This window comes from Neoarius graeffei, chromosome 10 (assembly GCF_027579695.1).
Source record: "Neoarius graeffei isolate fNeoGra1 chromosome 10, fNeoGra1.pri, whole genome shotgun sequence".
NCBI lineage: Eukaryota > Metazoa > Chordata > Actinopteri > Siluriformes > Ariidae > Neoarius > Neoarius graeffei.
The window spans coordinates 72,083,459-72,108,986 of record NC_083578.1 but is presented as its reverse complement, the minus strand read 5'-3'; the positions used below and the strand labels follow the sequence as shown (position 1 = coordinate 72,108,986).

The following is a 25,528-nucleotide window of genomic DNA, read 5'->3' as shown; positions in this document are numbered from 1 at the left end:
GAGAGCCGCTGCCACTCCAAGATGCTCTTTTTATACCCAGTCATGTTAATGACCTATTGCCAATTGACCTAATGAGTTGCAATTTGGTCCTCCAGCTGTTCCTTTTTTGTACCTTTAACTTTTCCAGCCTCTTATTGCCCCATCCCAACTTTTTTGAGATGTGTTGCTGTCATGAAATTTCAAATGAGCCAATATTTGGCATGAAATTTCAAAATGTCTCACTTTCGACATTTGATATGTTGTCTACAGTATGTTCTATTGTGAATACAATATCAGTTTTTGAGATTTGTAAATTATTGCATTCCGTTTTTATTTACAATTTGTACTTTGTCCCAACTTTTTTGGAATCGGGGTTATATAATGGGAAAAAGTAAGGTTAATAATATAATTTAGGCTACACGTTTTTCACTTTTACTCAAATTAGGGTGGTGCAAAAATGAATACACCCCACAACAAAAACTACTACATCTAGTACTTTGCATGGCCTCCATGATTTTTAATGACAGCACCAAGTCTTCTAGGCATGGAATGAACAAGTTGGCGACATTTTGCAACATCAATCTTTTTCCATTCTTCAACAATGACCTCTTTTAGTAACTGGATGCTGGATGGAGAGTGATGCTCAACTTGTCTCTTCAGAATTCCCCATACCGTAGGTGTTCAATTGGGTTCAGATCAGGAGACATACTTGGCCACTGAATCACTTTCACCCTGTTCTTCTTCAGAAATCCAACAGTGGTCTTAGATGTGTGTTTAGTCATGTTGGAAAAGTGCATGACAACCAAGGGCACGGAGTGATGGTAGCATCTTCTCTTTCAGTATAGAGCAATACATCTGTGAATTCATGATGCCATCAATGAAATGCAGTTCCTTGACACCAGCAGCACTCATGCAGCCCCACATAAGGACACTGCCACCACCATGTTTCACCGTAGGCACCATGCATTTTTCTTTGTATTCCTCACCTTTGCAAAGCCATACAGTTTTGAAGCCATCAGTTCCAAAAACATTTATCTTGGTCTCATCACTCCAGAGTATAGAGTCCCAGTAGTCTTCATCTTTGTCAGCATGGGCCCTGGCAGACTCTAGGCAGGCTTTTTTGTGCCTGGACTTTAGGAGAGGCTTTCGTGGACGGCATCCATACATGCCATTCCTCTGCAGTGTACGCCGTATTGTGTCACGGGAAATAGTCACCCCAGTTTGGCTTTCTACTTCTTTAGATAACTGCAGTGAACTTACATGCCGATTTTCTTCAACCCTTCTCATCAGAAGATGCTCCTGTCGAGGTGTTAACTTCCGTGGATGACCTGGACGTCTCTGTGAGATGGTTGCAGTTCCATCTTTCTTAAATTTTTGTACCACTTATTCTGACTGATAAGTAAAGCTTTGCTGATGATCTTGTAGCCTTCACCTTTGTGGTGTAAAGAAATTAATTTCTTTGGGGAATTCTGAAGAGACAAGTTGAGCATCACTCTCCATCCAGCATCCAGTCACTAAAAGAGGTCATTGTTGAAGAATGGAAAAAGATTGATGTTGCAAAATGTCGTCAATTTGTTCATTCCATGCCTAGAAGACGGTGCTGTCATTAAAAATCATGGAGGCCATACAAAGTACTAGATGTAGTAGTTTTTGTTGTGGGGTGTACTCATTTTTACACCACCCTCATTTGAGTAAAAGTGAAAAATGTGTAACCTAAATTATATTATTAAGCTTACTTTTTCCCGTTATAAGTTAAACAGATGTTATATTAAACTTTGTCTGGTCAACATTTTGGAAATTGTTTGTGTTCACTGAGATATTGTTTAAAATGTTACTTTTCAAAGGGGGTGTACTCATTTACGCTGAGCACTGTATACTCACATGGTCTTATAATTCATAAACTTAGTCTTCAGAATAATCATGCTTATGAAGTATTATTACACATTAGACTAGAGTGCTGTTATATGTTCAATTTTGATTGGTCAGCGTGTGTTGATTAGGGTTTTTTTTTCTCTTCTGACTTCATGGTTTATATTAAGACTTATATTAAGACTCTTATTTTGCACTTTTGCAAATAATTTTAAGAAAATTAGAAAATTAGTAAAATTATCAATGATAATTAATGTATTCTTAATTATTTATAACAATATCAATTGCCATATTTATCTATTACAACTTAACTAACAAGTTAGAATAATAATATTGACTTATTAGCTCATCTGGCCGATAGGCAATGAGCTTATGCCATTACGTGTTGTCCGTCATCCGTCTGGCGTCACCCACATTTCACGAAAATCACTTCTTCTCTCTCAATTCTTCACCAATTTTTATTCTTTTTGGTATGAAGGTAGGTCTGCCTGGGGTACATATAGCTTCTGGCCAAATTTGCTTAATTACAATTATTAATGAAGTTATGGACTAATTAAGCCTTAATGAGCAGTTCAAGAAAACTCACTTCTCAGTCAATTCCTCACTGTTTTAGATTCTTTCTGGCAAATAGGTAGGTATTCCTAGGGTGTATATAGCTTCTATATGTAGCTTGTATATAGCTTGTATATAGTGTATATAGCTTGCAACATTTATTGTGCAAGGTGACCCACTTTAGATCGTTCCTTCTGGACTAGACAGGGCCGGAGTGATCTATGCCGTCATTTACGTTGTTAAAAGAACTGAAGGTTTGAAGTTCTTAAAGATTAGCTTGACCTCATTTTTAATATGAGAGAAAGCAAACAACCATGTCACTGAACCTACGATGTTAATAGAAAGAAAAACAAGACAGGCTGTCGAGGGAATAACTATTTATAATTGCTGTAAGTGATAACAAGAGCTAACTCATTTTGTGGAAGTTCTAGAACATTTAAAGTATCTATAAAAGGATAAAATGTCAAATGATGATATTCCCTAATTAAGAAACCAGTGTAATTGTTGACAAATTGCTGTGGGATAAGAGAAGTAATACACCTCAGGGTGTGCTATTATTGGATTTATGTTCAGTCATATCACACCATGCCAGTATTGTGGATTATTTTCCTATAACAGCATGCCCTGTTGTGTTTTATTCCTTGCTTAAAAGATTCTACTCTGATGTGTCAATTAATTGTGTAATTATCCTGAAAATCCAACCGAATCTTTTTCAAAGGATGTACTCACTTCGACATAACGATGATGACAACAGCAGATATAATAGACTTATTTTTGCTGAATGTTATCAGTGTTTAATTCCAGCTTGTAATGCAACAAAACAGGACAAACACCAAGGGGGATGAATACTTTTGCAAGACACTGTATATAAACACTTACATATGCTCTCTATTCTCTATTCTTCCCATGCTAAGTGAAAATTTTCTCATTCAAACTATAACATGTAATGGCTGCTGAAATGATAAGAGCTGGATTAAGAGATGTTTCCAGGTATACGGTACTATAAAAATACTTCATCATCCACATTCTTACACAAATAGAAAATGTAGTGAGCTTTAGAATTAAAACACTGCAGTCTTATGCTGAATGGGCACATAATTTTTAACCATGTCTCCTTTTGGCCCAGACAGGTCATGTCACTTTCAGCACACAGCATTAAGAAAAGCAACTAAACCATATTTGACACAGAATTTATTTTATGAATGCTGGTTAAGTATTTCAGATATGACTCCGTAACGCATGTTTTCTTCCTCTGCAGACCAGTCTCAGGTGAAGCTGAATGTACTATTCTGTGAACAGACTCTGACTGCAGATGAAAGGTGAAGGATGAAAGAATACTGCTGCAAACCAACAGCACATATCAAACAGTTTACCTGCTTCCATACAACAGCTTGTTAACTCATTGAGAGTTGAGCTTCAACAGTCTGCAACCTCAAATCAGAAACAGTTGGGATGGTATGGAAAATGCAAATAAAAAAAAGACAGCAGTAATTTCTAAATATACTTTGACTTGTATTTCATTGCAGACAGTATGAACCCAAGATGCTTCATGTTCTGTCTGTTCAACTTCATTTCATTTGTTAATATACATCCATTTCTGCATTTCAGGCCTGCAACACATTCCAAAAAAAGTTGGGATGGGGGCAGTTTAGGGCTAGTAATGAGGCAAAACAATTAAATAATGATGTGATTTGAAACAGGTGACTGTAATCATGATTTGGTATAAAATCAATATCAAGGAAAGGCCTAGTCTTTGAGGAGAAAAGATGGTCAGAGGATCTCCATTTTGTCCACAAATGCTTGAGAAAATTGTTGAAATGTTTAAAAACACTGTTCCTCAGGGAAAGATACAAAGGCATTTGGATATTTCACCCTTTACAGTGCATATCATCATTAAACGATTCAAGGAATCCAGAGGAATTTCGGTGCATAAAGGGCAAGGGCTCAAGCCTAAGCTGAACACCTGTGATCTCCGATCCCTCAGATGGCACTGCATCAAGAACCGTAATTCATCTATAGCTGATATAACCACATGTGCTCGGGATTACTTTGGCAAACCTTTGACAAGCACTACAATACAGAGTTACATCCAGAAATGCCAGCTAAAACTTTACTGTCCAAAAAAGAAACCTTATGTTAACTGTGTCCAGAAGTGCTGTCCATTTCTCTGGGCTCTGAGGCATCCGGGATGGACCATCACACAGTGGAAACTTGTATTGTGGTCAGATGAATCAGTATTCCAGGACTTTTTTTGTTATTTATTTATTAAGAAATGGATACTCTGTGCTCTGGACCAAAGACAAAAAGGACCATCCAGACTGGTATCAGCAACAAGTTTAAAAGCCAGGGTCTGTCAGGGTATGGGGTTGTGTCAGCGCCCTTGGCAAAGGTAACTTACACTTCTGTGATGGCAGCATTAATGCAGAAAAGTACATTGAGATTTTGGAACAACATATGCTGCCTTCAAGGTGACATCTTTTCCAGGGAAATTTCAACAAGACAATGCAAAACCACATTCTGCACACAAAGGCATGGCTGTGGAAGAAGGTGCCTGTCCCCTCTGTCCCTAACAGAGAATGTGTGGTAAATTTTGCAACGAAAAATATGACAGTGACAAACCCGTAGTGTTGCACCCCTTAAGACCTATTTGCAGAAAGAATGGGACAAAATAATACCTGAAACACTTCATCACTTGGTGTCTTCAGTCCCTAAACATCTTTTAAGGGTTGTGAGAAGGAATGGCAACATTGCAAAGTGATAAATGCTTTACCGCCCCAACTTTTTTTGAAATGTGTTGCAAGAATCAGAATTGAAATGTGGTTATTATATATAAAAAAATGAATTCATGAGGTAAAACATCAGATAATATGCTACTGTGAGTGCAATACAGGTCAAAGATGATTTACAAATTATTGTTTTCAGGTTTAATTTCAATTTCAACCTACTGTCCCAGCTTTTCCCAATTTGGGGTTGTAATACCATGAAATCTAGACAAGTCATGATGACACGACAATAATAGAAACATTGATGACCAAGATGTCAGGATGTATTTTCATGAAGATGGCAAATCATCAGTAAATGTTTAGCCATGAACTGTAATCAGTAATTGTGCCTAAAGTGTAACTTGGTTACATAAGCCACTAGTGAGTGATTTGATCCTTGCCTTAGAAAACCACATTAACTTCTGACCCAAATCTGATCTGACACTCATTACAAGACATCAAGAATCAGTCTGTCTGACCATTCAGGAGCCAAAGGAGCAAAATTGTTCTGGTGGAAGGGATGATATACTGTCACTCCTCTGTCAATCACAGCAACAGTAGCTAATAGCAGATGTCTGTAAGGTCATGTTTGCAGAAGAGGGTCAATAATACTTTCCTCCAAGTCTGTTACGCTGCCCTGTGATGCAGCATGAGCAGCAGTTATGGTTTGCTGGCTTCATGTGTCTTGAAGGAAGCACTTGTTATCTTTCACCCTTCCCAGTTGATAGTCAGCGTATGATTGGGGAGATTTAGCAACTGACAGGTGACCAAATCAGGGAGAAGAAAGGGATAGGAGGATAAGCAGTCTGTTCTAACACGATGCTAACATAATAGGGCTGATGGAATAGAGAAGATAGAGGAGAAGAATGAGGAGGCCAGAAAAGAGGCACAGTACCAGCTGAAAGTATGGAAAGGATTTCTCATCTGTATCCCCTATGCAGCCAGCATCGGAGGAACAGCCACCCTCACTGGAACTGCACCCAATCTCATTTTCATCGGACAGCTGAAGAGGTTAGTGTCAGAAGACTTAAGGCCCGGTCCCACAATACCGATAACTATAACTACAACTATAACCATAATGATAACTATAAATAAATCAGTCCCCTTCAGTTTATGTGGTTGATGGTCACACCAGACTGATAACAATACCTATAGCCCAGGCCTGGGTTTATCCGTATCGGTGAGATTACTTCTGGAGTAATTTTTCCCGGCCTGGACCTGATCCGATAAAACATTTGACCAATCAGGTAACTGTTTTCATGTGACGTTGTCTGAGCACGTGCTGTTTTCCCCGGGCATCTCTGTACATCCTTGTTGCATCATGAAGTCACAGAAAATGGATTCATGGAAAATTAAAAAAAGAAAATACAAAGTACAGATCTTTTATTCACAGACATGTGATTTTCCATGAAATATAAATAGTAAATTAATAAAGTAAACATATAAATGCAAAGTAAGATATTTTAATTATGAACTTGGGCAGTCCAAATATTTTGTTTTAGACTTCTTAATTTTTTATCCGTGATGCATCATCCGTATGAAATCGATAACCAATCTGTAATACACTGAAACGTCCGTGACCAATCCGTAAATTAGCATTCATGATGCATCTGTATTAAAATCCGTAACCACTCCATATTTTGTATCCTTTTTTTATTATATTGCCGTAGTCTGTGACCTATCCATATTATATCAACCACCGCAGTATGTGCATGGGTTGCTTTGAAGCCCAAGCTGTACAGTATGACCCGGAATAATGTGCTACTACTTGGAAAAAACTTCCATGACTATTTCTAAGTTGCATGAATTTATTTACCTGAGTGGCAGGCCCGACTGATATTATAGTCGGGATTATAGTTGTGGTGTGACTGCTCCAGACTGGAACTACGTTCAGGCAGCGGTATAGTCATAGTTGTAGTTATAGTTATAGGTGTTGTGGGACTGGGCCCTTATACTGGTCTGCAGCATCAACACACTAACCAACACAAGAAAACACACTTACTGCCCAACAGCATTTACTGTTTACATGGTTCAACTCCAATTATATAATCAGAATCAGTACTTGCAATATAAAATATTATACTGGAAAAGTCTTCATGTGAGTCCCTAACCTTGAACACTTTAATTTAAACACAACTCATTAATTCAGTTATCAACCCTTTATTAAGCAATTCTGACTCTTTTTGTGAACTCAAAAACTCAATTTTACACAGTTACTTCACCTTGGTCAGCTGATTTGGGTCAAATCTGTTAACAAATCATACTTTTCCAGTAATACTAAATCAGGAAGCATTTCATGTGGGTATTGCATATGAGATAAGTTACGAAACAATCTCCTTGTATAGTTTTGAACCAGTCACAAGATTAGAGGATGAAGCAGAACCTAACAAATTCTAACCGGTGTGCTTTTTTAAATCCGACATTAGATGTCCTGGCTCTTTATTTTTGTGATCTGCATTGACTTAACCCAGTTCATGTTGATATCCATCTCATCTCATTATCTCTAGCTGCTTTATCCTGTTCTACAGGGTCGCAGGCAAGCTGGAGCCTATCCCAGCTGACTATGGGCGAAAGGCGGGGTACACCTTGGACAAGTCGCCAGGTCATCACAGGGCTGACACATAGACACAGACAACCATTCACACTCACATTCACACCTACGGTCAATTTAGAGTCACCAGTTAACCTAACCTGCATGTCTTTGGACTGTGGGGGAAACCGGAGCACCCGGAGGAAACCCACGCAGACACAGGGAGAACACGCAAACTCCGCACAGAAAGGCCCTCACCGGCCACAGGGCTCGAACCCGGACCTTCTTGCTGTGAGGCGACAGCGCTAACCACTACACCACCGTGCCCCCCATGTTGATATTTTAGAATGAAATATTAGCTGCCCAATTCAAGAGGGTCATTTCCAAACCCATGATTTTATGCAATGTTTGAAATCATGCATGAGAAAATGAAACTGCCATTTATTCTAATAAATGTCTAAATATTATACAGTGCCCTTCACAATTATTGACACCCCTCGTAATAATTTGTAAAAAGTGTTCGAAAAATATCCACCTTCTGGTGAAGTAGCTTCATCTCACACTGAAAAATATGAGAAAAATTCAACCTTTAATTGAAATGAATTTATTCTGAGAAAATCAAATCCCTCATCAATAAGTTTTTACTGAAATGTGTTTCAATAAAAACACGTGCCACAATTATTGGCACCCAAGAAATTATAGTGAACCCAATGTAACTGAATCATGTTTCCCATTTAAATCGTACAGTATTTTTGAGTTGATTGGAGTGTGGAGGAACTTTCAAGCTGTAATCCATCCATTATCCATAACCACTTATCCTGTGCAGCATCGCGGGCAAGCTGAAGCCTATCCCAGCTGACAACAGGCAAGAGGCAGGGTACACCCTGGACAAGTTGCTAAACAACTATTCACACTCACATTCACACCTACAGTCAATTTAGAGCCACCAATTAGCCTAACCTGCATGTCTTTGGACTGTGAGGAAACCCACACAGACATGGGGAGAACATGCAAACTTACTATTTGTAATTGGACTTGAATGCCCATTTATAATGTGTTTCTTCCTCCGTCCATTCACCCTAACACACTTGTTTTTTCTTTCATCACGACCGCAATGCATGGTGAGATATATTGCTTGGTTAGTGATCATCAGTTGTACACTACTTTTCATGATGCATTGTGGGATACTATGAGTCAATAATATAGGGTGTAATAATTCTTACTATACATTCAGACAGCACTACAAAATGGCGACCTCACTATATAGTCCACTATATAGTGAGTAGGGAGTGATTTCGGACACAGGGTTAGTCATCCATCAACATAGGAAAGAAATGAGGGAGAAGTATGTTGACCTTCATAAGTCAGGGAATGGTTATAAAAAAAAAAGCGACTCACCTGAAAATGCCCATTTCTACTGTGAAAGCAATAATTAAAAAAAAAAAAAGTGGACATCAACTGGAACTGTTACAAACTTGCCAGGAAGAGGACCCAAATTTATTCTGTCCCCACGTACAGTGAGAAGGATGGTAAGTGTCAGGAACAATGACAAAAACCTGAGTTCGGAGCGCCATCCAAACATGGCCACTACGGGCTACCACGCCCCTCCTCTCTGCAACTCTGAAGGCACACAGACACACTGTTTCCCATTCCCTCAGTAATTAGCCCTGCTACTTAAACACAGCAAACACACATTCTCATTGCGAAGTATTGTTCTGTGTCTCTGTTCCTGATCATACCAAGCCGTTTATTGATTTCCTGACTGCCAGTGTCTCTGACCCAGTTTCCTGTTTACTTCCGACTTTGTGCTCTTGTCATTTCTCTGATAATCTGTTCGCACATCAACTCTGCTCGACCCTGGCTACGTCTTTTGGCTCACGCTTTGGATTTGGCTTCCAGTTTGTGATGCATCTGCTCTCCCCTGCGCCTGCATCCATAAGTGCCTGCACCCTGACAGTAAGAGAGGTAAAAATAATAATAATAATAATAAATCCCCAAGGATCACTGTTGGTGAATTACAAGAACAAGTAAAATCTTGGGGTTTCCAAGTCTCCAAAACCAGCATCAGATGCCACCTCCTTGTCAACAGATTATCTGGAAGGTTTGTCAGGAAAAAAAAGCCTTTTCTTTCAGTTAACCACAAACATAAGCACCTGAAGTTTGTGAAATGCTACTACAACTTTGACTGGAACCATGCTCTCTGGTCTGATGAAATAAAATTGGAGCTTTGTGGCAATAAACACTCAAGGTGGGTTTGGTGTAAAAAGAAGGATGGCTATAATGAAATAAATATGTAAAATATGGTGGCGGTTCTATGATGTTTTGGGGTTGTTTTTCCTCCAAAGACCTTGGAAACCTTGTGAGGGTACATGGCATCATGGACTCCATGAAACACCAGAACATTTTAAATCAAAATCGGGCTGCCTCTGCCAGTAACCTAAAACTGGGTTGTCACTGGAGCTTCCAGCAGGACAATGATCTGAAGCATATGTCCAAATCAACACACAAATGGTTCACTGAGCACAGACTCAAGCTTCTGCCCTGGCCATCTCAGTCCCCTGACCTGAACCCCATTGAAAACCTGTGAGGTGAGCTGAAGAGGAGCGTGTACAAAAGAGGGCTGAGGATCCTGGATGATCTGGAGAGATTGTGTAAAGAGGAATGGACTGAGATGCCCTGTTCTGGATCTTTAACCTTTTAAAATGATATAGGAGAAAAAAAATCGGTGCTGCTTTCTTGGCAAAGGGAGGTTGGAGAAAGTATTAAATGCAGGGGTGCCAATAATAGTACCACGTGTTTTTGTTGAAAATAATTATTCTTGATGAATGATTTGTTTTTCTCTGAATAAATGGATTTCAATTAAATGTTGGCTTTTTCTCATTTTTTCAGTGAGAGATGAAGCGACTTCGGTGGATTTTTTCCTAACCCTTTTTGCTAATCTTTACAAGATGTTCCAATAATTGTGGAAGGCACTGTAAATTATACTGCGGATGAGGTAGAAAAGATAAAGTGATAAATGGTGATGGAATCTTTTTTTTTGAAAAATGATAATGCAGATGGTGTGTTTTTCAGTCTGTTGAACACTGTGTGCTTGGCTCAGTTTCTTTTGATTATGGCAGCATGTTGCACCTCATTGAGATTCTGCTTGCCAATTCTTAATATATTTTGTAATTTAAAAAAAAAAAAACATGGTTTGGAACACAGTATTAAAGTTATCACATGGGAATACAGACAGCAGCCCCTCACTGTGATAGACCATAATTTTCCCCAATTCCTTACACAATCAAGGGAAAATTGCAAAGGCAAAATTGCAAACAAATAAATTTGCACTTCTATAATTTACAGTGGAACTGTGCCTGAACAGTTCAGTACTGGTACCGCAATGGAAAAGGATGAGGAGGAGACCTAAAACAAAAATGAAATTCATTGTCTTTGTTAATAACAGCTCCTCGATTTTATTTTAATTTATTTCTTTCAAAATGTCATTATTTTTTACATCTTCATTTAATAGGATTACAAAGAGCCACAGGAAAATCAATGCAAAATGATTAAGCTTATATTTGATTTGAGTATAAATACAAAGGTGATTTATAGAAAATCACTTGTCCTGATTGATTGAGAAATTTGGACTATTTCTCAATAATCATCTCGAGCGAATTGGCAAAATGGCGGCCAATTGCTTTGTAACCGTGAGTGAGGAAGAGTGACAAATTATGAAAGAAAACACTGTTCCTTAAAGCACTAAAGATGCTACAAAGTTTGGGCTAAAACTATTCAAAGGTAAGGTGGAGTTGTGATTTATTTGCTGTATTTCAAAACACAGTATTTTATGTGACTCGGTGTAGATAAGTGACACGAGTCTGCATGCATTACATTTGCATGGTGCTTTTGAAGTTTGAAATAAATAATTTTTAAAAATATAATTTTTAATTCTTTTTTTAAATAATCTCATCTCATTATCTCTAGCTGCTTTATCCTGTTCTACAGGGTCGCAGGCAAGCTGGAGCCTATCCCAGCTGACTACGGGCGAAAGGCGGGGTACACCCTGGACAAGTCGCCAGGTCATCACAGGGCTGACACATAGACACAGACAACCATTCACACTCACACCTACGGTCAATTTTAGAGTCACCAGTTAACCTAACCTGCATGTCTTTGGACTGTGGGGGAAACCGGAGCACCCGGAGGAAACCCACGCGGACACGGGGAGAACATGCAAACTCCGCACAGAAAGGCCCTCGCCGGCCACAGGGTTCGAACCCGGACCTGCTTGCTGTGAGGCGACAGCGCTAACCACTACACCACCGTGCTGCCCCTTTTTATATTTATATTAAATAATCACCTGTGTGTTTATACTAAAACAATTATCCACCTCAAGCTTAGTGAATATCGGTGAATAATAACCTTGACTTCCTCTTGTTTATTATTCACTTTGCCTTTGGCAAATAATTGTTATTATTCTATCCACTTTCACTGGATATGAGCAATCATGCATTCTGATTGGCTACGCCTAGGCTATTAGCTCATATACTGTGAGTAGAGAAAAACAAAATGGTGGTGCGTGTTGCTGAACCAACTGAGGACAAAATAAAAACTACTCAAAAACAAAACCCCCAAAAATACAACAACAACAAAAAAGCAACAAAATATGGAATAAAAGTATTTGCTGGTAAGAATGTATATTTTTTTATTTTTCAAGAATTATTACTATGGCATTTTTCACAAATTGCTACTGTGATTTCCCCGGTTGAAGTTTTTATTTATTGAATTTGCAAAAAAATAAAAATGCTCTGTTTCTCAAAATCCAGTGAATGTGGATAGAATAAAACAGTTATTCGACTCAATCTCGTCGTACATGGCTTATAGCCGACTTGATGCAACGTGCCTCGTCAGCTATCAGCTCATGTACGACTCGATTTCGTGGTATAACTTAAATAGTTAATTGAAAAATAAGTTCAAGCAAAACAAAGGTGACATAATGAATCCTTCGTTTTAATTAGAGTACACAGTTTAGATTCATATTCCATATTATGCTGCACATCCGGTGTTTAATATAATATTCCTACATTTGAAGACTCTTAAATTCTAATACCTTCCTGCTTTTAAAGAAGCCAGTAGACATGAGGGTGAACATACGCAGGAAATTTCACTTCCTACAGCTTTAAAAGCAAACTGAGCACTTCAGAACTGAATCCATTTGACACTGACAGTCTCTAATGCTCACCATACACTATTGCCGCTTTTCCACTACCAACGCGGCTGAGTTGGGCTGAGCCGTGCCGTGCTGAGTTGGGCTGAGTCGAGCTGAGTGGGGCTGTTGGAGTTGCATTTCGACTACAACCGCGCTGAACCGTGCTGGCTGGAAGTGGGTGGACACATTGGGTGGAGTTAGCGAAAGTGGGTGGACGTCACGTGATGTCGTTAGGCGGCGCAAACAGTGACATCAGTGACCTTTTAAGCGGTAGTCTCACAACCCGGATAATAAACAATAAACATGGAGGACATGGAGTCGTTAGTGTTGCTGGTCTTGGTGCTGTGGCTTGTTGTCACCGACAACGCCAACAGATACTGGCAAGAGCGTATAGATGAGGTGAGGCACATAAGGCTTCAGAAATTCTCATAATTCATAATTATTATTCTTCCGGGTTTACGGTGTTTACAGATCCCAGCGTGCTCGCGGGGCGTGTGTGGGCATGTGAGGACACTCCTCCTCACCAATCAGTGCACAGGGGAGTGTCTGCTCACGCCCCTAGCCCCACTCGGCTCGGTTTGGCTCGCTTCAGCCCTACTCCAAAACCGTTCGAGTTTTGGGTGCTAAGCAGGGCTGAAGCGAGCTGAGTCGTGCTGCTCTAAGGTAGTCGAAACGCGAGCCGTGTCGGGCTGAAGTGAGCTGAAAAAGGGTAGTGGAAAAGGGCCATAAGTTACCTAATGTGAAATATATTTGCAATACATGAAACTGAACCATTTTGCAGTTATTTCCCAGAGTGTGACTTGATCAACTTTGGCTCATGGTTCATCTTCGCTTTCCCACTAATGATCATCTTCCTTCTCATGTCCTGGGTCTGGATTGCCTTCCTATATGGAGGAATCAGCACAAGGTACAATCAACTCCAATACACCCCACACACATACATGCTCATTCTGTGTTTATCTGTGCTCAATATATTTATTCCATTGATTATTTATTATATATTTATTGTGTCACTCTGTGTGTGTGTGTGTTTAGATTGTGTATAAAAAAACACAATTACCATGCAGCTGCTGAAGCCAAGGCCAATGCGGTCATTGATGAAGACTACAGAAAGCTAGGCCCCATGAGGTGACACTGCACACTGGGATATTTTAAACAAATACAGACACTGCTGCAAAAACCATTTTTGCTTAGAGATACACTGTAGGCCAAAAGTATGGAAGCACACAGTAATTGTCAAATATTCATACACACCCAGTTCTGTTAATTAAACCTTGTGATCTGATTGTGGGGGACCCCCCCCAAAGAAATTAAGAATCAGTTGTATAATGTTGCGTCCACCCTTTATATTAAGTCCATTACTTTCTGAAAAACAGATTTTTGGGGTTGCTTTCCAGTGTTTGGTCTCTAGTGTCAAAATTACTCTGTACTACAGTATACACTGCTATGTTAGCTTTCGGTTGAAGAAGCATTGGCACAAACACGTTCTTATATTTACATTTACCTCATTTGGCTGACACGTTTATTCAAAACAAATCGATACAGGATACAGCTGAGCAGTTTCATCTAGATAAGGGCCTTGCTCAAGGGCTCGAATTATTTTACAGTCATACTCGGCGGTGCTGGGATTTGAACTCATGACCTTACAATCAGTAGCCTAGAAACTCAGTGCCCCAATCCTTCGTCATTTCTTCCATCATTTTTGTTTTACAAAATGATAATTAAAAAAACACCCCTACTGACAATCTTCCTCTACTGCCTTTGTCTTTCACCGCTGGCATTTTTAAAAATGTTATTTTTCTTTTAATTTATTAATTTATTTGTTCAGGCTGCCATGTATGCTTACTGGTCTCTTCTGAGCAACATACACTGCTTTGTAAAGTCTGACAGCATGGCTCTATCTATGTGGCATATCACTACAGTGACTTGGCCACTTTGACAGCTTCAGCCATCAGAGTTTCTAGGGAACGTTACAGTAGTGGTTTCCCATTGCCTTCTACTGGATTATTATGGAGGTGTTTTCTCCTCTCAACTATTCACACACATGGGCAATTTAGAGTAGTCTTTGGACAGTGGGGGAAACTGGAGCACCCAGAGGAACCCCACACAGACATAGAGAGAACATGCAAACTCCACACAGAAAGGCCCCATCAGCCATGAGGTTCAAACCCGGAACCTTCATGCTTTGAGGCAACAGTGCGAACCACTACACCACCAACAGCATGGGTACTGTTGCAAATTCCACTGTAATATTTATAAAAAATATGCAATACAATTAAAGAATCAGTATTAAAAACCCATATTGCAGTAAAAAAAAATACAAGGGAAAAAACCCTCAAAACAACATGCACCGTGTTCTTTTTGAGCATATGTACCAATAATTTATTTCATCATTTGAAGTACACCACCAGCTTTATCTGTATTGTAAACTCCTGAGGTCTGTTCCTGAAAACAGGATTTGTGAGATTACTAGAGCGAGTAGCTTGAACTTCATGACAATCCTGGCATTTCTACCTCTTTTCAGTGTTTTCCAAAACTCTTCTGGTTTAGGCCATGCCCATGGGTTTATATCTGAATACAGATACAGATATTTGGAGCACTAAAGATTCAGATACAGAGAGTGTCACTACATTACACCCCCGCCCCAGAGGGCAATGAAGGTAGGTATGAGCTTTCCCCCCCTAAGAATACAGTGCTTCACACATCCATCTCATCTCATCTCATTATCTCTAGCCGCTTTATCCTGTTCTACAGGGTCGCAGGCAAGCTGGAGCCTATCCCAGCTGACTATGGGCGAAAGGTGGGGTACACCCTGGACAAGTCGCCAGGTCATCACAGGGCTGACACATAGACACAGACAACCATTCACACTCACATTCACACCTACGGTCAATTTAGAGTCACCAGTTAACCTAACCTGCATGTCTTTGGGCTGTGGGGGAAACCGGAGCACCCGGAGGAAACCCACGCAGACACGGGGAGAATATGCAAACTCCGCACAGAAAGGCCCTCGCCAGCCACAGGGCTCGAACCCGGACCTTCTTCCTGTGAGGCGACAGCGCTAACTACTACACCACCATGCCGCCTCCATCCATATCATATATATATATATATATATATATATATATATATATATATTTTTTTTTTTTAATAAACAGCTGGTTCTGTTTCTGGATCAAGGTGAGCTCTTCAGGCTGAAAGATGGCGGTGGGAACGCACAGCTACTTACTGTTGACTGTAAAGTGAAATTGAGAAATTCTCGATCTTTTAAAGTTGTATTATATACACCTAAAGTGTATATGTGACTGATATGTTTATGCATTGCAATTCACTTTAATATTTTGCCAATGTAATCAACAATACAATGCATATTCATCATGAGCTTATATTACCTTAATTTGATTCAGATATTTAACAGTTGTTCCACAAAATCAAGTCGTACATGAGCTGATAGTATGGCACCGAGTTGGCTATAAGCCATGTACGAGGAGATTGAGTGGAATAACTGTTTTATTCTATCCACATTCATTGGATTTTGACAAACAGAGCATTTTTATTTTATTTTTTTGCAAATTTGATAAATAAAAACTTTGTACAAAACGTCAGACAAAATCATTTCCGCTTAGAATATAAACAAACCGGCGAAATGACAGAGCAATTTGTGAAAAATGCTATAATAATAATTCTAGAAAAATAAAAAAAGATATGTTCTTACCATCATATACTTTTATTCCATATTTTGTTGTTTTTTTGTATTTGGGGGGGGGTTGTTTTTGAAAAGTTTTTATTTCGTCCTTGGTTGGTTCAGCAACACACTCTGCCATTTTCTTTTTCTTCTTTAGGGTTTTTTGGCGGTTGGCAAACCAACTTAAAGGTGCATTACCGCCACCGACTGGGTTGGAGTGTGGAACAGGAGTTACTGGGGGGGGGGGGGGGGGGGGGGACTATATTCTTTTAGCTATTTCTGTTTCTTTTAAATACTTGATAACAAATTATATCTGACTTGATGTGCTCTGCCATTTTGTTTTTCTCTACTCATGGTATATAAGCTGATAGCCTAGTAGTAGAGTAGCCAATCAGAGTGCGCGATTGCTCATATCCAGTGGAATGTGGATAGAATAATAAATGCTAGATAAATAGGCTATGCAAATTTGAAATTGTACATGTTCACTCATTTTTGCCTTCTCATCTCATTTTCTTTTGCTACTTTTCATCGATCGATTTTCACATTTTCAGTGTTTGATGACTGCTTTCAAAATTCTCCATCAACATGTAATATAGCCTAAAAGCAACGCTCCCGATGAGTGTAAATTGTGTTTGGAAAGTTCTTTTAAAAAAAAAAAAACTTTAATATCCATGTTAGCTTTAAAAAATAAACAAATTAAAAATAAGCAATGGATTAAAAAAAAACTCATCTAGCTTGTGTAAATAAAGATATAAATTTAATTGTCCAGAGGTCACGTGTTTGAGATACATTGCCTTGCACTCATGATTGGGTTCCCTGAGGTGGTACTTGTGTGTCATTCATATGTACAGATGTCGTATTGTCAAAAGCCATCAAAAATCAGGTTGATGCATTACCATATTCTCTTAACTATGGAGCTCCATTCCATGTACTGAGCGCGTGAGGAGCTCTGCTATAATCCTGATGTAGACTATACAGGATTAGGTTAGATAATTGTAATTTTTTCTTCAGAACAATAAATGTCAAGGCTGAAATTTGGGTAAATCAACTCAAGATTTCGATTTAGACATTTTTAAGCGCGCTTTGTGGAATAGAGCCCTGTATTTCTATTTGTGGTAGTGCAAATGTCATACCATTATATCATTCATCGTCTTTGTATTGCTTAGTTATATTGCTGTCAACCAAACACATCTTTACTGGATTTGATATGTCTGCGTTTATTGTCTTTTTTTTTTCCTCCGCAGTTTTGCAGAGAAAGCCATCTCCTCCTTCTTCATTTTATTCGCTATCCTCCTGTTCACCAGAGACCCGAAATTTGTCAAAGGCTGGTCCATATTGTTCAGAAAAGAGTAAGACAGAATCTAAACCTAATTGTTAACACAATACAGTGAACTTTAACATCCTTGGTCATTCATAAAGGTAGCAAGCATTTTATATATATATATATATATATATATATATATATATATATATATATATATATATATATATATGTAGTATTTAAATCAAGCCTGTATATCTTGGGCCTTTCTTTCTTTCTAACTCACCTAGATGTGTTATGTTGTTTTAGTAACAAAAATGATTTTTTATTATTGTGTATTATGGTGCTCTTCCACTTTTTTAATCATTGCATTCCCAGTAGCAGGTTTATATTTAAAACAAAAGGCTACACAACAAAGTGTCTTAACCTGATCATTTTAATTTAGATGTAGGTAATGTGTTTTTTACAGTGCGCGTAACCGCACAAAAAGAACCTTAACCCAGAGCTGTTTTTATTAACGCATTCGAAAGATTGAAAGATGTTTATGACTTTAAGACACATTTTATATAAAAGAGATAAATGAGTGAACACAGTGAACTCATCACTGATGGTAAATTAGGGGCAGTTCATGGTTGCTCTGTTTTGGGAACTTGCTATGACTAAACCTGGGGAAATCAGTTGAAATTTCATGTAGCAAGATGACTGGAAATTGACCACATTTCGATATCAAGGATCTGAGAATAGATCACAGAGTGTGTCAATCACCTATCACCGTTCCCTACTCCTCATCACACTAATGAAGAGAGACAGGGAGGTGCAGGGGTCCAGCTCTCATATGGTTTCCAATAAACTGGACTTTCTCTGATAGCAGGGTGTCAGATTGCCTGATTTAACCTAAGAGAAGACTCACAGCAGAGAGACAAAGAGAAGAGAACAGTTACAGGCTCTTTATTTTATCCATTGCCTTGAATAAATGTTTTGTAATGTTATAACCTAGTGGACTAGTTTGGGATTAATAGTCAAAATCTTCACAAAATAGGCCATAATATTAAGGGGGCAATTTCTAAAATTATTTACAAATCAGAAAAGTAAAAGTTGTGTTTGCATAAGTATTAAACAATTCCTAAATTGCTTCTCTGATCACCAACACTTGGTGGACAGCCTCCTCTAATCATAGTTGTGATTGTGTCATATTGATTTTATTTATAAATCATGAATTTAATGCCATTCTTCAGGATAGTAAAACATTTTATAACCAAAACCTGATTGATAGTAGGTTTCCAGAATTTTGTCCTGGACTTGTTTTCATTGCTCCTGGGTGTTCATGGCGCTAACAAACTCAGGGATCTTCCAGTTACAACTGTATTTTTGTAGAGATCACATGACACAGTAATTGCACACAGGCTCACTGCATTCAACTAATTACATGGTATCTGATTTCACCAGAAGAAATTTCAGGGTTTCATAATAGTGGGGGTGAATGCTTATGCAAACACAAATTTTCCTTTTTTTATTTATATATTTGTACATTTGTAAGCTATTCTATGGTGGTGGAGTGGTTAGCACTGTTTCCTTACAGCAAGCAGGTTCTGGGTTCGAGCCCGGTGGTCAAAGGGGACCTTTCTGTATGAGGTTTGCATGTTCTCCCTGTGTTTGCATGGGTTTCCCTCAAAGACATGCAGTTAGGCTAACTGGCTATTCTAAATTGTCCATTGATCAAGCTTGGAGAGGGGTGGGCTCCACCAAGTTTAAATGCCCTAGACACGCCAATGATGGACTGTTAATTTCAATTTAATTTCCTTTTATGGTCAATGTACGACGAAATTCTATTCCTCTAGTGGATCATATAAAAAGACATAAAAACATAAATAGGTCATAAAAAACAAAGACATAAAGACATAACACATAAAAGGATAGTAATAAAACACCATAAGACAATTTAAAAAATAATAATAATAATCAGTGGTGCCCCAACGACCCTTGCTGGCTATGGGAAGAAGAATAAACTAGTTTGTTTGCCTCCACTGCAATATTATGGGCTATTTTGTGTAATTTCATGATATATATAGAGTGGTGCAGTGGTTAGTGCTGTTGCTTCACAGCAAGAAGGTTCCAAGTTTGAACCTCACAGCTGATGTTCTGTGTGGAGTTTGCATGTTCTCTCTGTGTGGGTTTGTTCTTGTTAACCCCCAGATATATCTATCTTGCTATGACAACACTAAATAAATAAATTATGATATATGACAGTCAAGTTCCAGGTTGTAATACTACAAAATATGGAAATGAAAAAGGTGTGTGTGAATATTTATGCATGGCACTGGGCACTATATCCCCAGTGACAAGCAAGAATGTGCATTATGTAGCAGTTATAAGCGTTTATTGTGACTAACATAAATCATAAAAAAGAAAATGTTTGAGTAGCTGGGTGGGTGGTGTTCGAACATAAAAGCTATTATACACTACCGTTCAAAAGTTTGGGGTCACTTTGAAATGTCCTTATTTTTGAAAGAAAAGCACTGTTCTTTTCAATGAAGATCACTTTAAACTAATCAGAAATCCACTCTATACATTGCTAATGTGGTAAATGACTATTCTATCTGCAAATGTCTGGTTTTTGGTGCAATATCTCCATAGGTGTATAGAGGCCCATTTCCAGCAACTCTCACTCCAGTGTTCTAATGGTACAATGTGTTTGCTCATTGCCTCAGAAGGCTAATGGATGATTAGAAAACCCTTGTACAATCATGTTAGCACAGCTGAAAACAGTTGAGCTCTTTAGAGAAGCTATAAAACTGACCTTCCTTTGAGCAGATTGAGGCTACATCCACACGACAATGGCAACGAGATTTTTTTTTTTAAATATCGCGTCCACATGGGCAACGGATCAGTAAAATATCAGGTACATATGGCAACGCAACGCTTGCTGAAAACGATGCAATACACATGCCACACCTCTACGTGCGCTGTAAGACGGTCCCATCAGAACAGTAGAAGTAGTACGACGCATGCACATAAACCCCTTCTTCTGTAGCATCAGCCATATAAAGTTTTGATTATTAATCAGTAGCGTAAAATAGTATCTATTGTCTAAGACACTTATTTATATTTCATATTAAAACGTCTATGTAAATTAATACATAGAAAGCCTGGCCAGGCACTGAACGTTCTTCTGCCTTCACTTTAAGAGAAATTCAGGGCGAGCATGAGCCTAGGTTCTTCCCTGTCACTGTCACACACACACACCTTCTCACTCCCTGTCCTATGGATATAGTGCTCGTTAAATCACGTGCTCGTTTTTTGAATGGAGACACGGAAAGAGGAAAGAATGGCGGTAGATGGAAGCCGGTACGCCAACATTCTGATATCCTCCAGAATTCTTTAATGGTCTGGAATAAATTGAATGCTACACATTGATGGATTACTTTGTTCTTCTACGTCCTTTTTGAGGAATGTATTGTCGGACTTAAACCAACATCTGAAGAGGTGAGATCGCTCCTTTTTTTTCCCCTATTTTTGCTGGCGGGATTGACTCTGCCCTAAGGGCTATTCTCTCACTCTCTCTCTCTCACTTTGCACCATTACACAATAAATATTCACAGTGAAAATATTTTGTAAGCGTGTTTCATGAACCAAGTTATAGGATTTGTTGACAACTCGCATCGAGTTCATTACACTTCTACTTGGCGTGAAGCACTCACAGTCATGTGGTTGTGACGTCATCGTAAACAAATCCGTTCTACTCATCCAGACGATTCGCAACGGCGCCATTGCCAGATCTTTCCACTCTGGAACCCGTTCTCAAAAGATTTCGTTTTGGGGCACCCAAAACGCCGGTGCCATGTGGACGCCAGGCCGAAACGATAAACAATTTTATCAGATTCACCTGAATCCGTTGCCATGTGGACAGGCCTGAGTTTCTGGAGCATCACATTTGTGGGGTCGATTAAATGCTCAAAATGGCCAGAAAAATGTCTTGACTATATTTTCTATTCATTTTACAACTTATGGTGGTAAATAAAAGTGTGACTTTTCATGGAAAACACAAAATTGTCTGGGTGACCCCAAACTTTTGAACGGTAATGTATGTATCATATTAGTTACAGTTAAGAATGCATCGGCATTGAATTTATTTTCATGTTCTTAAATACTGCACCTCATACAGTTCCTCAATGCCAGACGTTCGTGTTTTACAGGTGTTTCATCACCAAACTTTTAAAGAATTTCTTTTCACAAAGAATTCTATTAGAGTTGTTAAAAAGGCATGAGATTGTACCGTTGCTTATTACCAGGGTTGAACTTTCAAGGGTATGTCTTTTGTACCTTTACTAAATAGTGCACCTTTACAACTAATTTAAACACCAGTATATAATGAGATGACCATAAATGATCATAAATGTACCTTAATTAGTTTTAAAGATCCATTACATTCACTTTCCCAAGTGATGATGCATACGAAAAATCAAAAAGAAGTACCATTCAGGTCCACCCTAGTGACAAAGAAAGGTGCAATGTATCCTCTCTCTCTCTCTCTTTCCTGAAAATGCCCATACTTTGTGGTTTCCCTGTAACAAGCTGTGTCAAGCTTGTATCTTATTTACTTCAAGAGAACATGAAGGAACTGTTATTTACAGTGATAACAGGAGCTTCTTTTGTGGACATTCCACAATATTAAATGGATCAAAAGTATGGCATGCGGTCCTTTAATAAACTTCAAAAATTGTAATCATTGGGAAATTGCTGTAGTATAAAAGGAATTAAACATGATGGGACATGCTGTTATAGGACAATAATCACCTTTGCGCCCTGCCATTATTCATTATTTGCCCAGAACAGCATGTCCTGTGTTTTGTTCATTCCTTAAAACTTTGACATGTACTGATACACATTAACGACTGTGACAACAGATCAAGTCTGTATCTTGAATTAACATCTCTGAATTAATATAAAATGTTTACCACAGTACTTCTAACAATTTTAATTTTAATTAGTTTTAAAAAGACATGACGTACACATTTCCAAATGAAGATCCAACCAAGAAGTATAAAAGAAGTACCACTCAGGTGATAAGCGATGATGATGATAATGATGTACCGTAGAGTATCATCTTTTTTTCTGAGAATGTAGGTATAATTACATTATTTTTATGAAAATGGACATGGTTTTAATAGAGCACAGCATGAATGAAGCCGGTGCATTTTTAATGGTAAATAAATAGCCAAAAATATGTAGAAGTACAGAGATGAATGAGGAGCGTGAGGGAAGGAGACAAAACTTTCTCCACAGGAACCTCAGCTGCATTAACATTGGAGCACAGCGTGCATACTGAGCTTAGCTGGAAGAAAGAGATTCAGAACAAAAACACATTCTGATGATTACTCTCCTTTCATCTCATCTTGAGCATTATGACCAATTGAAATGGCTCCAAAAGAGTTTCAGGTGGTTTAATACTCAAGATGGACCCAAACAGGTCAGGTCTCCATTTATGTGGAGTGCTTACAAAACAGCCTGTGTGCTGAAGACCAAAAAAAGCATGCAAAAATAAAGAAAATAACGTTATGTAAATTGTTTTTTTTGTTCTCTCTCTCTCTCTCTCTCTCTCTCTCATGGTTAAAGCTACGTGTCAGATGCTGTTACCGGAGTCATCATCGTCTCTATCCTTTTCTTTTTTCCTTCCAAGTGTCCATCGCTACGTTGGTGGCTGAACAGTACAGGTCAGAGCATAACCCATACAAGCACCAATTAACCTTAGAAATAACTTAAAGCAGTGGCATTGATAGTGGCCTTGTTTCCCAAAAGCATCATAAAGTTTTTGGGCCTGTTTGTGGTAAGGAATAAAACATAAGGCGTGATGAAAAATAATCCACATCAGGGTGGTATAGTACAGCTCAATACAAAGTGGAAGTTGCTTATTTTCCTATAACAGCATGCCCGATTATGTTTTATTCCTCTGATATGACCGCAATTTGCAATTTTTTTTATTAACAAAAGACACATCACACTTTGGGGCGGCACGGTGGTGTAGTGGTTAGCGCTGTCACCTCACAGCAAGAAGGTCCGGGTTCGAGCCCCGTGGCCGGCGAGGGCCTTTCTGTGCGGAGTTTGCATGTTCTCCCCGTGGCCGCGTGGGTTTCCTCTGGGTGCTCCGGTTTCCCCCACAGTCCAAAGACATGCAGGTTAGGTTAACTGGTGACTCTAAATTGACCGTAGGTGTGAGTGTGAATGGTTGTCTGTGTCTATGCCCATGTTTACATTAGACCGTATCAGCGGATCATCAGATTAACGTTTTTAAAACGATTAGTGTGCACACAGCAATACCAATACACGATTTGCGTGCACACAGCAATACCAATACACGGATACGCTCGGCTCCGCAGGCATCCTGCGCTCCAAATCACTCCGCCCTGAACAGCGAGTGCCCTCTGGAGGGTGCGCACTCCGGCCTTGCGCAGCTCACAGAGCACGCAAGTGAAGTGAACAAGCTGTGATTCGGGACTGAGCTGCTGTGTGTGTGATCCCAGTGCATATCACTTACCACTTGCAAGTGGAAGGATGGGAAGCCTAAAGACAATCATAACTACACAATGGGCAGTATTTGCATCAGTATTTGCAGTATTTTCATACTTTTATACTCTTTAATGAAAGGTGATACAAGGCGGAAGTCCGCGCCGTTTTTCAGCAGTCGCGTCACATGACCAACGCCAGCGAATCAGGAAGGTGGATGTCACAGTGACGTTGTCCAATGAGACGCCAGCTAGAGCTCAGCACAGCATATCCGCGTATTCTGAATGTTTACACAGCACCGGAGCTGACACGATCTGGATTGAATACGTGGACGCTGGCGGATTCCCGTTTCCAGGCGGTTTAATGTAAACGGACAGTGCATCCGCAAAGAAAACGAGACAGATACGGTCTAATGTAAACGTAGCCTATGTGTCAACCCTGTGATGACCTGGTGACTTGTCCAGGGTGTACCCCGCCTCTCGCCTGTAGTCAGCTGGGATAGGCTCCAGCTTGCCTGCGACCCTGTAGAACAGGATTAAGGGGCTACAGATGATGAGATGAGATGAGATGAGATGAGATGAGATGAGATGAGATGAGATGGGATGGCCTTGGTCACACTATTGGTCCCACTCCAAAAAATGTCATGTCTAAGCTCCTATTAGATCATGTTAGATATTTATCATGAAAAGCACAACATGTCCTAATAGTGTTCATATCAGACTAGCTTAGGTAGCATCATGATATTTTTCTGATCTATTTCCAGGTGACCCTAGTCACCCAAAGCCTCCCATTTGGCCGTTTGTAGCCCATTTGTAGAAGTCATCAAATAGAAATCTATAACAAAGTTTGTATGAAAAAAAAGGGTGCCTAAGACATTTGCACAATACTGTATGTTCCTTTTTGGCCCTAAAAAGTACACATAGTTACCCTGAGGTCCAATAATGAGCTCTAAGGGGTACAATAGTGTCAACTGTACCTTGGTGACAGAAAAGGACTCCTATTGTACCACTGCTTTAATCAGTGTGGAAACAGATCAAAATTACGATGTGTCTTTCTTCAATAAATAAAAGTTTTAATAATGTGCAAATTGTTATGGAAGATGTGGAATAAAACATGATTGCATGCTGTGATCGAAAAGTAATGTACAGGGTGTTTCAAAAAATCTGATATTTGAGATGTAAATATCCCAGAAACTACA

The 25,528-nt window shown here is 39.1% G+C and overlaps 1 protein-coding gene across 3 annotated transcripts in view; it reads left to right on the top strand.

Moving 5' to 3' along the window:
* The window catches only part of slc13a3 (solute carrier family 13 member 3), a 69,729-nt gene that overhangs the window by 31,341 nt on the left and 12,860 nt on the right, over positions 1-25,528 (top strand). The window contains exons 4-9 of one of the 3 annotated variants that reach the window (XM_060932205.1): positions 3,659-3,719; positions 5,997-6,173; positions 13,665-13,790; positions 13,919-14,011; positions 17,813-17,917; positions 23,443-23,540. In XM_060932205.1, the coding sequence (XP_060788188.1) occupies positions 3,659-3,719; positions 5,997-6,173; positions 13,665-13,790; positions 13,919-14,011; positions 17,813-17,917; positions 23,443-23,540 (660 nt within the window). The remainder of the gene's footprint in view (positions 1-3,658; positions 3,720-5,996; positions 6,174-13,664; positions 13,791-13,918; positions 14,012-17,812; positions 17,918-23,442; positions 23,541-25,528) is intronic. The other 2 variants (XM_060932206.1, XM_060932207.1) reach the window with 2 other exon arrangements.